The 17,473-nt window shown below is 34.6% G+C and overlaps 1 protein-coding gene across 1 annotated transcript; it reads left to right on the forward strand.

The window, feature by feature from the left end:
* Window positions 1-641: 641 nt before the first annotated feature.
* Window positions 642-4,989, forward strand: LOC112803136 (uncharacterized). The gene is made up of 12 exons (XM_025846639.3): window positions 642-1,108; window positions 1,200-1,278; window positions 1,365-1,440; window positions 1,537-1,620; window positions 1,946-2,050; window positions 2,558-2,638; window positions 2,726-2,790; window positions 3,410-3,479; window positions 3,552-3,629; window positions 3,867-3,964; window positions 4,067-4,202; window positions 4,528-4,989. Exons 1-12 carry the CDS (start codon window positions 928-930, stop codon window positions 4,672-4,674), a joined length of 1,200 nt encoding a protein of 399 aa, XP_025702424.1. The 5' UTR covers window positions 642-927; the 3' UTR covers window positions 4,675-4,989.
* The last annotated feature ends 12,484 nt before the right edge of the window (window positions 4,990-17,473 follow it).

Below are 17,473 nucleotides of genomic sequence, written 5' to 3' on the forward strand. Positions count from 1 at the left end.
TTTAAATAAAAAAAAAATAACATAATCAATATCAATATATCAATATATTTATATTCTATGTATTATTACTTGTTTGGTATTCGTATAAATCTATACTTAAAAGAATAAAAAATAAAAAATCATTCACGTTTTGTTATATATATATATATTGTCATAAATACGAGTAAGAAGCAAGTTTGGCATAGTGTTTTTGGGGAAGGCTGTGCATTCACGCGTTTCTCCGTTTGAACCCCACGTTTAATATTTTTGGGGGAATCTTGAGGAAGCTCCGAGCCCGCGGGTACACCGTAGACCCACGGCAGGTCTAATGCTATCTGAGATGCGAATCGGTCGGTTTTTAATAAATTTGACTACCGTTAGCCAGTTCAAATGCATGTTTGGTCTGGTTTTAATTTCGAGTATTGAGATCTTTATTAATTTTGTACGTATTTTAGATAGGACAATGTTAGGGGTCAGCAATTTTTATGATTATTAGTCATCAATTAGTCATTAATAATGATTTGATATTGTGAGATTAGTGTGAAATTTTATCCAATAACTCACCTTTTTTTGCTAATTACATGTTGACAAAAATTCAATAAAACTGCTGCTCTAAATTTTTCCTTTTAATATTCAATACCCCATTTTAACTTTTGTGATACAGATTGAAATTTGAGTATCCAAAATATGATGTGACACCTTATGCATTTACATAATTATGCTGTATTTTATATATTTTCGTAAATTTTATATTTATTTAATTTAAATTAAAAACAAAAATCGATGGGTAGTATTCTGTGAATTAAATAAAACATGCCTTTGGATCTGGCCTATTCCTAAGTGCATAGTCTTGAATTGTTAGAAGTTCAGTGAAGAGTGTGTGTGGGAGAGAGTCAGAGAGACAGGGAGTGAGTGAGTAGAGTTTTCCGAAAATCGAGAAAGACAGAAATGAGGACGGTAACATTGCAATCTCCGCCATACGCGGCTCTCTCAATTCCCCCAGCACCTTCTTCTTCTTCCTTCTCCTTCCGTAATTCCACTCTTTTCTTCAACACTTGGCTCCCTCAGTTTCGCGCTTCATCTTCAGCTTCAACTCGCTTCGCTCTCGATGCTTCATCTATCCAAACCGGTACAACTTCCTCTTCTAATTGATACCTTTTCGTGTATGTATATATATATAGATGCATTTCATTCTTACCATCATTGCTTGGCTTCTTCAGCTTCCACCACTGAATTGGACGCTGTTTCAGCCTTTAGCGAGATCGTTCCCGACACCGTCATCTTCGATGACTTCGAAAAGTAACACCGTTCACTTCTCTATTCATTATTCTTCCTTCAATTTTGAATCAAAATTGCGATCTTTTATTTTCTTTTTCTCTGTTTAGGTTTCCTCCAACAGCAGCTACCGTTAGTTCCTCGCTTCTCTTGGGAATATGTGGTCTTCCAGATACTATTTTCAGGGTTAGCTCTTTCTTCTACGAATAAAAAAATGACAACTGAATTTTTCTCTCTTTTGATATTTGAGTGACTTAGGTTACATCATTTTTACTTTGGTAGAATGCTGTGGACATGGCTTTGGCTGATTCTGAGTGTTATGGGCTTGAAAACACTGAAGCTAGATTGTCTTGTTTCTCCAGCAAGGTAATTTCGTATTGGACAATTCTACGATGAAGAGGTTTTTGTCCGGAGAGAACGAAGATGAGTGTAGAGTCTACTTTAAAAAAAAATTATAAAATTAAAAACACATTATCCTAAATAAATACTTAACTATCTATCAAAGAGATTCTTCATCTCTTCATCATTTTTTCTCATCGCTATATCATGCACCTTTCTTGTTTGGTTTCTCATTCTAACTTCATTACTTGCTGATTATGTATATTATTGTCTTTATCAATAGTATTGACTTGAATGTTGATTTTCTAGTCAACCATTGTTTAAATGGTGGGTTTGGTGTTCGGAATTGTAGGCTTTGGTGAATGTCGGAGGTGACATGGCGAAGTTGGTCCCTGGTCGTGTTTCGACCGAAGTGGATGCACGTCTTGCTTATGACACACATGCCATTATTAGAAAGGTATTGCTCCCTTCTTTTTAGCAGCCACTATCTTCAGAGTGAGAAACTTAAATTTGATAACGAAAAGCATTGCAATCTATTGGTATGTGTGTGTCTTCAACATAAGATTATCATGTTGAAGGAATTTACAGATTTAATTCAATGCCTTCTTTGCGGGAGGTGCCAAATCCAGAGTCTTCTGATTCTGAAGACAAGTTATGATATTCATATTCATTGTTGTCTACCCCAGCCTTGAGCAAATGCAATAGTACCTTCTAATTTTAAGTTCACCATTCTGATGTAAGCGATGCCCAGATTGAAGAAACTAGGGCCTTTGCGGATGTGTGCGTAAACATGTTAGACAATTTTTAGTGTTTCTGACATTGAGTGGCTGTTAATCGGTTTAGATCATATAAATAACCTTTACATCTGTATCTCCTTAATGCTAATGCAAATTACATGGTAAGAAAACACCCATGTTTTGCTCCTTTGTGAAATTTGATGTTAACCTATTATCAAATGTTACAGGTGCATGACCTGTTGAAGTTGTACAATGATATTAGTATCCCTCCTCAGCGTCTTCTGTTTAAAATTCCTTCAACCTGGCAGGTGAGTTATCAGGCAAAATGGAACTGCTGAGCTTAGAAAGACTGATGCTGCACCTAATTTGCTAATTGATTATTTGCCTTTGTGTAGGGAATAGAGGCTGCAAGATTGTTGGAGTCCGAGGGCATACAAACCCACTTGACTTTTGTTTACAGGTATTTGTTTGGGGTGATATTCTTATTGAATGCTCTGAGTCTTGAGGTTCATATGTGAAGGATGTCATTTGATTAAACATCCCAAAGGCACATGTCTGTTATTTATATTCCTTGAGTTAGGTGTGCAATGCATTAAGGATGAAGAGGGTCAAGTTTTGTTCATAGAGCGAGACATCAAAGATAGATGGAAGAGTTTTTACGAGTTATTTAGTGAAGAACATGGGACGTTAGGTTAACTACCGTTGCAAATGACAAAAAAGATACCTTCTATAGTACAATTTTGAGATAATAGAAGTCTGCAGAATTTCAAATGACCAGGCTTATGGGCCATATTGTAAAGTTGTGAAAGAGGATAATTGAGAGATATTGGAAGGACCAGAGAGGTTTACATGTGGTGTTCATTATTTTGGAGAAGGGTATGGAAAGGTTTCTAGAGAAGCCCTATGGAACATTCTAGAGAAGAAAAGCATTTAGATTGCGTATATTCTAGCAATCAAAGATATATCTCCTGGGTTAGACTAGTAGTTCTTTTCTTTTTTCTTCTTTCCAAGGATAAAATTTTGATATAAGGAATTTGTTCACTGTTATCCATTCCTATTCATTCTATATTATTCTTCAGCTTTGCTCAAGCCGCTGCTGCTGCTCAAGCTGGTGCTTCTGTGATTCAAATTTTTGTTGGCCGCTTAAGGGTAATCTCATACCTTTTTTTCGGGAAAGTATTACTGGATGACATTAGGGTATCTTAGGTATAAATTTTTCAGGACTGGGCGCGCAATCATTCGGATGACCCAGAGATAGAATCAGCTCAGCTGAAAGGAGAGGATCCTGGGTTGGCATTGGTCTGTCATTCAACCTTGCTATAATGTTTCTTCGTCTTGCTCTGTGCTTAGAAATTTTTTGTAAATAAAATAAGAAAGCTCTTCTTGAACTAAGTCTGCATTCTGCAACGTTGGTATGACTTGTGGAAATAAAAACAACTGGTGCCTTGGTTTACCCAATAATCTGAATCTAGGCTAAATAGCTATAATGAACATCTGACAAGTCCCCATACCTGAAAGAATTTTTATTAATTTCAGGTGACAAAAGCTTACAATTATATTCACAAGTATGGGCATAAGTCAAAGTTGATGGCAGCTGCAGTTCGCAACAAGCAGGATCTATTTAGTCTTCTGGGGTATTTAAAAACTTAACAACATTTCCAATTTAAGATCTGATTTGAGCTTTCTTTGTTTGATATTCTATCAACTTTTTTTGCTTTGTATTGCTTCTTGTATAGGGTTGACTATATCATAGCTCCATTGAAGATCTTGCAGTCTCTCAAAGAATCTATTGCTTCTCCTGATGAGAAGTACTCTTTTGTTAGGAAGTTATCGCCTCAGTCTGCTGCCAGCTATGTGTTTAGAGATGAAGAGGTATGGATCAAGTCTCTAGCATCATTGTTTAAGATCGAATTACAAGACTGCGTTTGTATCAACAGATCTCGACCTCACAATTACTTAACAGTGTCAAACTGTCAATGCCAGTTAGCCCCTTAGCAAATATTATAGGAAAATCAAACAGATTAGGTGAAAGGACAACTTCAAACTACTTGTTGCATGTTATGCTGATTTACCTTCCTCTTTGCTACCTCAATCAATATTGCTCTTGGTCAAGCATCTGCCACATTCGCCAAATGATTGGTTGTTTGTAATTACTGATTAGTTTGCTGCTGCTGCTTCTTCTTTTTCATCTTTCCAGCTTGTTAAATGGGACCAAGCTAGCCTTGCAGCAGCCATGGGGCCAGCAGCTGTGCAGCTTCTGGCTACTGGACTAGATGGTCATGCCGATCAAGCAAAGCGAGTTGAAGAGTTATTCGGGAAAATTTGGCCACCCCCAAATGTATGACTTCAGTTTTTCTTTTGTCTCTCAATAGATCTTTTGCTTCAAGGAATAACAGAAGGTGCTACACCTGAAGGGAAATCCTCCGTTTGTTGTGTTTCTTTAGTTTCCCCTAACCTTGAAATCTTGGAGAGTCCGGTCTTGCAGCTGTACATTTTCTTCTGAGTATTTCCTCTGGTTTTTTCAACCTTCTTACCCGTATAGTTCTACTGGTTAAAATCTGGTTATGTGGCATGTTCTTCGTTCTTCAAGCATTTCTGCTTGTTTGTGAAATGAAAACATCATGGTATCTTTAGAATATAACAATTCCATTTGACCCTAGTTAACGTTTTACAAATGTGGTTATGTTGTTGTCTTAATAATCCATTGGAGTTGCAGTTGATATCTGGTTCATTATTCAAATTAGTCGAGAGAAAATTGAATAAGGTGCGATTGAACGCACAACTAAATAATTTTTGCATGTCTCGTTTAAGTATGCTTAAAACTTGTGTTAATGAGTAATATGATACTGAATATGAGTGAGAGTAGGGTGCACAATCTTCTAACACAGTTGCGAAGCCAGGTTCCATGTAGGATTGAAGAAAGTTTCTAACCTCATCTCCATTGGAAAAAGCTCATTACAACCAATGTTAGGGGTTGCTCCGTTGCAATTCGAATTTCGAACCGAGACTAGACCCAATTAACATAATAATGATATATAATCCACATCAGTATATCACATGAACACTATGCATGATTTCAACATTTTCTATTAATAAATATGGTGAAAAATTAACTAACTTGGGTTGGTCGAGTGGTCAGTTCACTTGTCCGTTTAAGCAAGTGTCGGGGGTTCGAATGCTGCCCTCATGCTAGACAATAACCCTGCGATCAAATCTGAAGCACTACAAGTACCGTCAGATTTACTATCAGAATGAATTAAATGGTATAAACGTCGCCGGTAAATGGTTACCAGATTAAAAGATCGAAAAATCAATTTGTTGGCGCCAAAAAATGTTTTGCGTACTATTATCGTCGGATTATTCCGACGGTAATAATTTTTTTATTAAATTTTTTTGAAATAAATGGTCAATTTTAATTTTAATTTTAATTTTCACATAATTAATGTTGAATTCATATAATAAAAACCTATTATTTAAAATAAATAATACAATGTTCAAATAAATTAAAAGTCAAGTACATCAAATAAATACAATCAGACAGTAAAATGAAACACTAATAACTACATATCTAGGTAATTCTCATCGTTGTCCGTCCTGTGGTCCTGAGTCAGCGGTGCAGAAAGCAGTGATGTCTGTGTGCCACCAGCAGGGTCGATACCAGCGGCGCTCATCTGAGCCTGGTACACCTCTATCTGAGCCTCCATATATTGAAGCCGCCCCAGTGACTCCCTGGAGCTCATCCGTAGACGTCACGTGGGTGAGGATCTCCTGATACCTTTTCCAATAATCGTTCATCTCCTAATCTACAGCACAACTACCTGTTGTCATATCTGCAAATAACATACCAATTAACAAAAATTCAACACAACAAGTCAACAACAAATTATAACAATAAACTGCAAGTATGAGGAACAAGTTCAACACTAATGTACTTCCTATAATCAATAGCACAAGATTGATTTCAAGAATTAAAAATCATTCCTAATATAACATAAAACCAAATAAATATCCAAAATTAACATACTTGGATTATATAGAATCAAGGAGCTTAAAATTATATTAATCTTGTACTATTGGACAAAGAACCTCAATCATGCAAAAATTAATATTTTGGTCAATTAAAAGCATTTCACATCCATTCATCAATGCATATGTGAAGGCAAGCAATGATTTTCAAGGATTGAACCAAAGTTTCATTAAGAACTTGTTGAGGCATATTGTTGAACACTTGGTATACCAAGTGTAAACGACACAAAATGATACTAACAAGCATCCTTTCAGTACCAATTCAAAAGCTGAACATCAATAACACTAAACCAATAGCATAACTCATGAACTCAGCAACAAATCAATCAAAATAGTTTTAACAGTGAATTAACGCAATCAAAACCAGCAATAAAATAGAGAATCTTCATACAATCAAATAATTATCAAACAATTTCAGTAACAATTTCTCAGAAAAATAGTCATCAACGCATCAATTAACACAATTCGACATTCCAAACACTACAACATTTTAAAACCTAATGTATTGAATCTAACCTAATTTAATCAACCTAAATCCACTAAGACTAAAAATCTAAACTGAACTACTTTTGAAACTGATTCAAAATTAAAATTAAAATTATAATCAAATCTAAACTAAATTAAACTAAAATTAAAAGAATTAGAAAAGATTTGTTCAAGAACCTGTAATGAAGAACAGAGCAAAAAATAAGAAAAGAGGTGGATGTTGCAACGGTGGTCACTAAAGTTGTGTAAGAGCTTACTGATATGAAGGGGACTACTGCAACTTTCGTTCTGCGTCAATGAGACAAAGAGAGTAGGAGGCATCGGTTGAGCCTGAGAGGAAAAAGAAGGGAAGAAAGATAAAGGGCTCGCGGTGGGGGCAAATGGTGGTGACGATGACACTGGAAGGAGAGAGAGAGAGAGAGAGAGAGAGAGAGAGAGAGAGAGAGAGAGAGAGAGAGAGAGAGAGAGAGAGAGAGAGAGAGAGAGAGAGAGAGAGAGAGAAAAAGGAGGGGTCAGTAGTGGGTTTCTGGCGACGGAAAGGGGTTGCCGACAGTGGTGGTCTCGGCGATGACGACAGATGGTCGTGACGGTGACTGGAAGGGGAGAGAGAGAGGGATGGTGGCGATGGTTTCGAATGAGGAGGAAGAAGGTTCATGATTTGAATTTACACCCCTTTACCGTCAGATTTACAGTCGGAAAATTCTGATAGTAACCAATTGTGGGACACCAAAACGCAACGTTTCACTAATTGGAGTTACCATCGAAAAAATTCGACAGTAAACCCGTCGGTAACAGACACACCAAATTAGGTTATTTTCCCTCTAGATATTACTATCGGATTTACCATCAAAAAATAGAATCCGATGGTAATTATTTAACCTTACAAATTTGATGTCGTTATTGCCAGTAAATTCAATAGTAAATTTGCCGCCACTCTGCATGCTAAATCCGACAGTAAATCCGACGATACTCAGGGTTTGTCTTGTAGTGAAAGAATATCAGATCATGCAATTTGCTGATGATAATATTAGGGGAAGGTGTTGAGAAGTGTTCTAGAAATTTGGTTGAAAGATTGTTTGTTAATCGCGACTTTAGTGCCAACTTTGCAATCTGGAGGCAACTAGAGGGATTTAAGTTGATAGACCATCGAGAAAACCTACTCCAATTTCTCTTTCATAGTGAGATGTATCTCCTTAAGATTAAGAAGGGTGCTCCCGACTGTTCAAAAATTACATACCCAATATGAGGAGATGGAATGAAGATATGATAATCAAAGAGGAATATTTTGCTCATGTTCTTGTCTACTATGGGGTTTACCTGAGCCTTGATAAACTAGTAGTTTGGATAGAAAGGTAGGAGAAGAATTGGAAAAAGTCCTGGATTCAGATTTATTTGTGATAAGAGATAAGGAGAAAAAGGTCTTGAAAATCCAGGCTATGATGGATATTACCAAGTCTCTATGCAGATCACTTAAAATTGTTGGCAGCAATAGCAAAGTAATTTATTTTCAAATCAAATAAGAGTACATTTATAATTTCTATCACAACCATCTTCTATCACATAGGATATGAAATCAGAGCCTACATTCTACATTTAGAGGATACAGTTGGGAGAAGAGTTAAAGAAGAGCAGTGAGGATCGTGGCTAAAGGCTAAGCGAATTTGCTAGAGGGAAGAGAAGATGAAAGAAAATCAGAATTCTAACAGGCAAAAACATAGAAAATCTACATCTATTAGTTTGATAAAAGGCAAAAACATATAAAATCTACGTCTGTCAGTTTGATTCAAAGTTTTACAAGTCTATCTATTTAAGATGACAATTCATGAGTCAGTAGGGGTGGGAATGAAACAAAGGAAGGTAATTGGAGGAAAGGGGATGATGAGGTAAGAGAAGAAGTGGATAATAGTAGAGAGATTATAGAAGAAGGGAGAAAAGAAGAGAATGAAGTGGCTAAGGCTAATGCAAGCAAAAATTCATAGATTTATTTCTTTTGTTGGTGTTATCAAAGAGAAGATTGATAACAACGGAGCTAGAAGACAGAATTTAAATCAAATGGCGAGAAAGGGGTAAAAATAAAAATCTGTCTTAAGGGTGAAGAGGAGTTTGACTGATTATGGCAATTCAACTAACAACAAGAAATATTGCCAAGAAAAAATGACACCAACTGTAATGGAAGTGGGTGCCATCCAACAAAAGGCACCCAAGGAGGTATGAAAGCGATGATGTGGAACTATTGCCATTTGAAAAAATCTCTTGTAGTTTCAAAAGAATTCTTAAATCTCATTCTCTCGAGATAGTGTTCCTTTGTGAAACTAAGAACAATACCTCGTTTGTAAAGGGTGTGATGAAGAAGGGTGGTTTTCAATCTTGGAAAATGGTAGATCCTATTGGTTTGTTAAGAGGGCTGGTGATGGCATGGAAAAAAGAAAAAATGTGCAGATTTTTTATTAAGAAAGTTTTTATATCTATTTTAATTGTGGTAATCAGCAATCTGCACAACAATAGGAAGCTTTAAAGGTATATTTAAGTATGGATAAAGGTAGGAGAGATGAATAATTTTATAAAATTCTGAAGATTATGGAGGATGACAATAACAAAATGATAGCATTAGGCAACTTCAATGCTATCCGAGCCAACCACGAAAAGGAAGGAGTTAGGTTTAAACCTATCACTTGTATCCAATATTTTAATAATTTTATCAATATGAGTAGACTGATTGATTTTATGAAGGAGATAAATTTTACTTGCTACAACAAACACTTTGGAGATAATCTAATCAAAGAAATGTTTGATGAGTTTTCGGAGACTAATAATTGGAGAGAGAAGTTCTCAAATGCTTTTGTTTCTTATATGAATGATCTTGGATCTGATTATAGGCCCTTACTTCTTAGTATAGAAAGGTAATAAAGAAGAGTAAAAAAGAGGTTATATTTCTAAGAATGATGGTGTGAGAATTCGAAAATGGCGAATCTAATAAAGGATTATTGGAATTATGTGACTGAAGGGTTCCCATCTTTAGACTAGCTAAAAAATTGAAGATGTGTAGAAAACAAGTCAACCCGTTAATTGTTCGATGCTTAGAGGCTGAGTTAGAAAACAAGTTGGAGCAGGAGGAGAAATACATGAGAAAGAAATAAAGGGTATAATGGCTCAACTAAAAAGATTAAAATACAAAATTCTTCCATTCCAAGTTTAAAACAAAGAATTGGCAAAATAAGATTCATATGCTGGAAGATGAGAGGGGACGACATTTAACTACGGATGCGAGGGATCGGAATCGCTTCCATTTCTTAGAATTATTTCACAAAGCTATTCTCCTCTAGTAATTCGAGAGACCCCACTAAAGAAATACAAGATATTCAAACTAAGATAAATGCTTCTACCAATCACATGCTTGTCAGACAGTTACTGATCAATGAGTTAAGTTAGTCATGTTCTCTATTAACCCTTTCTCAACTCTTGGTAATGACAAATTTATTGCTAAGTTTTTACGATTTTTTTGAGAAACGTTAAAAGATTAATGTGGTGCAAGCGATTAAGAGCTTTTTTGTTAGAAGTAAAATTTTGGAAGTTTTTAATCATACTCATATATGCCTCATATATCACTAAGTTTTTTACAAATTTTCTTCTATCTCATTTAAGTAAAGTATGATTAATCGTACTCTATTATCAAAATTTTTCTTGAAAGAAACATGAAAATTATAATTTAAATTCTTGATAAAATTTCAAATTTTGCATTATATTACAGCTTTATGGAGGTACCTTTTTAATAATTCCACAATTTAAATAATTTGAGAGATAAGAAGCTGACAAGCTTTTTGAGGATATTGAATTTTGGAAAAATTTTTTTGAATAGGTTATCCTAAAGACGAACTCAACCTCTCATGAACTAATACCGTTGGGTATATTTGCTAAAAAAAAATGATCTCACTTAGAAATACACAGAATATTATGTATTAGTGGCATAAGTGAAAAGTTTAAGTCTATTAAAACAGTATTTTAAATTTCTCTCAATCTATAAAGGTACAAAGCCATTTGTATTTTAGAACCAAATGGGATTAAATGGGTAATGTAGAGATATAAAACATATTTATTATGAAGGACTCCTCTAAGAAAATAAGACATTGTGGGTACAAATAGACTCTTCTTTTAGCTCCATAGAAAAATTCATTTAGTACCAGAATTATATTGATGATATATTTTGATCTTAAACTACAGTACATGAGTATAAGAACTGGTTTCTCAATGATGAGACAATTGGCATAGTGCGTTTAAAAATTTCGTGTAAAAAAATGCAATAAGTATATATACTGCAAGCTAAGGAATTCTATCTATTGACTCAAGCAAATTTTTTGTCATTAATTATTATATTATCTTACAATAAATAGCATTTTGGTATCAAATATACCGATATGACACATTCTGGTATCAGTATGCATTTTTTTCTTTTTAATTATTTAAAAAAAAATATTTTTTATTTCAGAATGCATTTTTTTCTTTTTAATTATTTAAAAAAAAATATTTTTTATTTAATTATACACAAATTAACATTTAATAATTAAGATACTGCTAATTATCTATAATTCTTCTAATAATCATTCTAATTCATATATTTCTTATACTAACACATGATTTAATGATTTAATATATATTCCATGAATTATTAAATTATTTTCACAAAAATATATAAAATAAGTTTTTAATATATACTTTTAATGATTAAATCATGACTAAAATAGACATTTTAGTAATTATCATGACTTTTTTTATATTTTTGTTAATCAATAATTCTAATATAGGTATTACTTTTAGAAAAAAAAATCATGTATTAAATAATTAATTTTGTTAACATATAAATAAAAAAGAATTCTATTAAAAAAAATCAATCACATGATATAAATTGAAAATATAATGAATTAGATATTTTATTTATAAAAAAAATCAATAATTACATAAGCAACTAAGATATAATGGAGTATTAATATTAGATATAGAAAATGTAATAGGTAGAACTGATATGGAAACTTAATAATATGTGACACATCTTTGTGCAAATATTTGAATTAGTTGTTTTTATAGATTTATTTAAAAGAAGAACGAAACACATTATATAATTAAAAAATCATAATGTAATAAATTTGTCTTTTTTTTTTTAAAGAAAGAAGGAACTAAAATCAATAATATATATATTTTTTAAAAGGGTAGAATTTGGCAAAAAATTTGTGGACGTATAATATTCTAATACAAACTTTTTAATCAATTCTTTCATAGTTATCAATTTAAAAGAAGAATTAATTGTTTGATATAATTCGAAAATTGAATGTAACAAATTAGAGGTTTTTACTTATAAAAAAATCAATCAGAGAATATGTTCTAAATATAGTTGGAATAAATCAATCATGAGTATAGATATTTAAATATGTAAAATTGAGTAAAACATTTGGTAATGAGGCGTACTCTCGTAATGAGTATTTAAATCACGTTCCTCCTATAGATCTATTTAAAGGAAGAGTCAATTATGAAAAAAAATTAGAAAAATGAGAATGTAATCAATTAGGAATTTTAATTATAAGAAAAATAATGAATTGAGAGATGTAATCAATATATAATAAGAATCAAATCGTCAACATAAATGCTAGAATAGAAAAAACAATCCTAAAATTTGGTGATATGATGTATTTTGATTCATATTTTCGAATTGGTTCCTTCTATATATCCCTTTAAAGGAAAAACTAATCTTTATTTTTGGGTATGTATAGAAAAAAAATGTAATAAATTAGATTTTATTTTATCTTTTTATAGAAAGAAACAACTAAGATAAATAATCAAGATATAATGTAATCATATGGATAAATTTAACTGTGAAACATGATACTGTGACATAGTATGATGTATGTTTAATTTTTAAAATAGTTGATTTTAAAATGAATATTGATGGATAAATATAGATAAAAGAAAGGAAATTAAGAGTGAAATAGTGCTATAAGAATTTGAGTAAAGAAGAAAAAAAAATCAAAGAGGATTAGAAAAAAAAGGGTATGATCAGAGTTGCTTTGCTTGTACCCATACTTTTTCATAACAACTATAAATCTTTTAAATTAGGCACGTGGAGATTGTTTAAGCCCATAAAGAGTATTTTTTAACCGGCAAACTTCATATTTTCTAAATCCCGTTGAGAAACATGGAGGAAGTTCCATGTACACTTCTTCTTTCAACTCTCCATGCAAGAAAGCATTTTTGATGTCAAATTGATGGAGTGGCCAATTTTCATTTGCTGCTATTGAAAACAACACCCTGATAGTATTAATCTTTGCTACTGGTGAAAAAGTATCAATGTAGTCGATACCATAGGTCTTGTATAACCTTTGGCCACCAACCTTGCCTTGTACTGTTCAATAGTACCATCTGCCTTATGTTTAATAGTGAAAACCTATTTGCACCCGACTAGCTTTTTTCATGTCGGTAGGATACACTTCTCCCAAGTTCCATTCTTCTCTAGAGCTTCCATTTCTGTATTCATGGCTTTTCGCCATTCAGCTTTCTCATTGGCTTCTCGAACAGTTCTCGGAATGTCTTCTGTTAAGAGTCTGGTGGAAAAAGCCTTTGCAACATTTGCTATTCCTTCTCTAGCCACTCTTATCGGGTATCTTGAGTTACGGAAAATATGTTCTGGTGAGTACCGATCAGGAGGCATCCCTCTATTTCTTCTTAGAGGAAGAATAAATGTATTGGGCTCTGGTTCTTCATGTTCCAATGCTATACTGTTATTGTTAGTGGCCTCATTAAAAATAGGGAGTAAATTATCAGATTGACAATTACTTACCTCTTATTTGACATTCTCAAAAGGACTCTCACTGGTTGTATGTACCGAATTATTTTCTACGTTGAGTGAAGTATGCTCGGTGGCTCCATCTACTTGCTCTGTTTGAACATTTTCTGGGCAACAAAGGTTATTTAGCCAACTTGGTGGTTTATTATTGTTCTCCCCTTTAATGCCATGTTGGCGACTGAAGTAAAATTCGGATTCTAAAAAATCATAATCCATGGTCACATGAATACGATGAGTGATTGGATTGTAGCACGTATACCCCTTTTGGTATGTAGCATACCCAACGAAAACACATTTTTCTGCACAAGGATCAAGTTTGGTTCTATTGACTTTGGAAATATGGACAAAGATGGAACATCCAAATACTCGAGGTGGTAAGGTTAGAATAGACGGGATTGCAGTTTGAGTAGCCAAGACTTGTAAGGGTATTTTGTAGTGGAGAACTTGGTGCATCAAAAAGCATGGCTCGAGTCATCTCAAGTAACTTACGATTTCGCCGCTCAGCCACACCATTTTGTTGGGGTGTATTTGGGTAGGAAGTTTGATGGATAAGACCATTTTTTATAAAAAAATCATGCATTGATTGGTTATAAATTCTCCACCATTATCTGAGTGAAGTACTTGGATTTTCTTGTTGAATTGAGTTTGAATCATCTGGTAGAAAGCAAAGAATTTATCAGGTACTTCAGATTTGTGTTTTAAAAAATATACCCAAGTCATGCAAGAGAAATCATCCACAAATAACACAAAATATTGAAAATTATTATGAGAAATAGGGGCTGGGCCCTACACGTCAAAGTGTATTAGAGAAAAATTGGAATTGACTCTAGTGTTGGTTGGAGGTAAAGAAACTCTGTGATTTTTTGCACGAATACAAGTTTCACATTTGAGGGGTTCGGTACTATTTGTAAAAAGACTAGGAAATAGAAACTTGAGGTACCCAAATGAAGGATGTCTGAGACGCCTGTGCCATAACCAAAGTTGCCTAGTAACCGTTCCGTGAGCAAGCATGGCATGACCCTGGTGTGCTACTTCATCAACATAGTAAAGGCCTTCTCGCTCAATACCACACCCAATGATCTCCTTCGTAAGAATGTCCTGTAAAAGACAAAAGGTAGAGTACATGAGTACCACACAATTTAATTCCTTTGTTACTTAGCTAACAGACAATAATTTTGATGATAGTGCAGGGACATAGAGGCAATTTTTTAATTTCAATTTTTCTAAAAAAGTAATGGAGCCTCCTCTTTTAACATCAATTAATTCTCCACTAGTTGTTTCAATATGAGCTTTTGAGGGTATAGTCAAGCTGTTAAAATCATGGAGATCATGAGTCATAGTATCGGTAGCCCCACAATCGAAAATCCATTCATTTATATTTTTAATTGGATTTTGATTTTGGGTCTCCCCTTTATATCGAGTCGCGGTCTGGGCTGAGCAGCCAAGGAGTTCAATGGTCCTTGCCCTTACCACCGCTGCTGCCTTGCCATTGTGACTTACTTCCTCTCTTCTGGCCTCGCCACTGCTGCTGGTGACCTCTGCGATGCTCACAGCGTGGCTTTCTTACTTTGATTTCTCGATGACTTGGGATTATTTTTTCACCAATCTGAGTAATTCACAATCTTAAAGCTATTTTCTTTGGTGTGTTTCTTCTTTCTTCTTTCACCAATTGCTTTTTTCATCAGAGTTGCCCATAATGGATAATCATATCTGTTTAGTTTGAAACCAATTGACAAATTGTCAGAATTGGTTTGCGATGATCGCATTCCAAAACTATTGCATAGCATATTTGCAATTTGTAATGTCAATTCGTCAGAAATGGTTGATTTTGAGTCCCTAGAACCTAACCTGGCTTTGATACCATGTTACCATGGTATAAAGAGTTTAGGAAAAAAACGAAGAATTATTTAGAAAAGTATTATTTTTGTTATTCATATTTCTCATTTGTGATTACAAGGTTCTTACTAATATATAGACCAAGAGTACGCTAAGAGTACGCTCGTTATGGAATAATATCCTAATAAATAACATTGATTTTTTTCTAATCCTCTTTGATATTTTCCTGATTTTGTTCCCTAATTATGATATTCTAATACAGTAAAGACAAAATAGAAATAAAAAAGTCCATATAAATGAGATCAATTAGTAATTATTTTAGAATTTAATGTTAGTTGAAAAGAAATATAAAAAGTGGATATACATAAAGTAATAAAGAAAAATTAATTGTAATATTCAAAATTAATTTTTTACATTGTTAAAAGTTGAATTCTGTAATATATGAATTCAGGTGTTGGGTGAGAAAATATTAGTTTAGAGCACCAAGACGGGTAGAATCACGGGCGTGTCTTGGAACTCTCTTGGCAATCCCACGAGGGGACTCTGGAGAGGAAAGGTTGGGGCAAGGCAGGGATACCACACCGCGGGATAGGAAATACAAGAGCCGCACAACCGTGGAACGAGCACCGTAGCTCAAGCCCACACATGAAGAGGGTCCGGTGCGCCCGTTCGTTGTGCGAGGCAAGGAGCCAGACAGCACTTAGGACCCACACACTGCTCATCCGCCAACACGGTTCGCAAACCCAGGATGCCTAGACGATCCGCGACCCGCACTCCAAGGCGTGTGCAGGCAAGTGGAAGCATACGGGAGGGCCGAGCCAACGCTACTAGGCAGGGTTCAAAGGAAGCGACGAAGGAAACTCAAGGGAGAGCCTAAAGCGTCAGGTGCTTCGGCCGATAACCAAACAGCCGCACCATCTAGATCAAGCCACACGCACAACCCACACCTCGTCGAGACCCGTCATAAGTCGAGCTTAGAGCTAGGCCGAGCACGACGCGATGCTCCATGGGAGTGAACACGAACCGGTAATCACCTTCTGCGATGTGCCCCCTCCAAGTGCTGGGACGAGCACATCGCGTTGCCCCTACGCACGACACACCCGCCTCGCGGGATATCCATTATCCACGTCGTGTGCCACACCAGGTTTGGCCTAACGATGGGCCGCGCACGCCGCGTTGCCCTTCACAGGGGCGCACAGGCCGCCCGCCGTTCCCACGACGTGCTCGGACTTGGGGGTTGATCTCCTAGTCCTGGGCCGAGCAAAAGGAGGATATATATATATTAGTGATTAAAATTATTCATTTGTATTTATGCAACTTAAAATTTTAGAAGAGATTATTTACAACATATTACTGGATAATATTGATAAAAAAGTTAATAACTTAGGATGATTTGATGTGCACAAGCAGAAAATTATTTATTATAGATGGATTTGTAGATAGATTTGGTCTTTATTATTGATGAATTTTTGGTTACTGACGAAATCACCAGTAGATTTTTTTCCATCGGTAATTTACCGACAAATTTTTTTTCGTTACCGACATAATTTTTCTCAATAATGGTCCCCCCTTTCACTAAAAAACCATCAGATTTTCTGACAGATTTTCTATCGGTAATTTACCGACAGATTTTTTCTCGTTATCGACAAATTTTTATTTCGGTAATCATCACTTCAGTTTCACTTAAACCGTTCGATTTTTCGATAGTTTTTCTGTCGGTAATTGGAACCTAGGAAAGCATTTCCAACTCTGAATACAGAAGTAAAATCCGTCTGTAAATCCATCAGTAAGGTAAAACAGTATTTTTTTAGATTTTTTCATTACAAAATAAACCTGTTTTCATGCAAAATAAATATAAATTTAAACAAGTTCATCATATTATCAAACTAAAAGAAAATAATATAAAGAAGCAAGTCAATATAATTCAAAATATAAACAAAGTGTATTGATACATCAATTATAATCC

This window comes from Arachis hypogaea, chromosome 1 (genome assembly GCF_003086295.3).
Source record: "Arachis hypogaea cultivar Tifrunner chromosome 1, arahy.Tifrunner.gnm2.J5K5, whole genome shotgun sequence".
In the NCBI taxonomy this organism is placed as follows: domain Eukaryota; kingdom Viridiplantae; phylum Streptophyta; class Magnoliopsida; order Fabales; family Fabaceae; genus Arachis; species Arachis hypogaea.

What these genes read in the sequence shown, in the direction of transcription:
- LOC112803136 (XM_025846639.3), top strand. Translation starts at nt 928, where the DNA reads ATGAGGACGGTAACATTGCAATCTCCGCCATACGCGGCTCTCTCAATT. An exon ending in TTCCAGATACTATTTTCAGG is followed by an intron (nt 1,441 to 1,536) that starts GTTAGCTCTTTC and finishes TTACTTTGGTAG; the next exon opens with AATGCTGTGGACATGGCTTT. An exon ending in ATGTGTTTAGAGATGAAGAG is followed by an intron (nt 4,203 to 4,527) that starts GTATGGATCAAG and finishes TCATCTTTCCAG; the next exon opens with CTTGTTAAATGGGACCAAGC.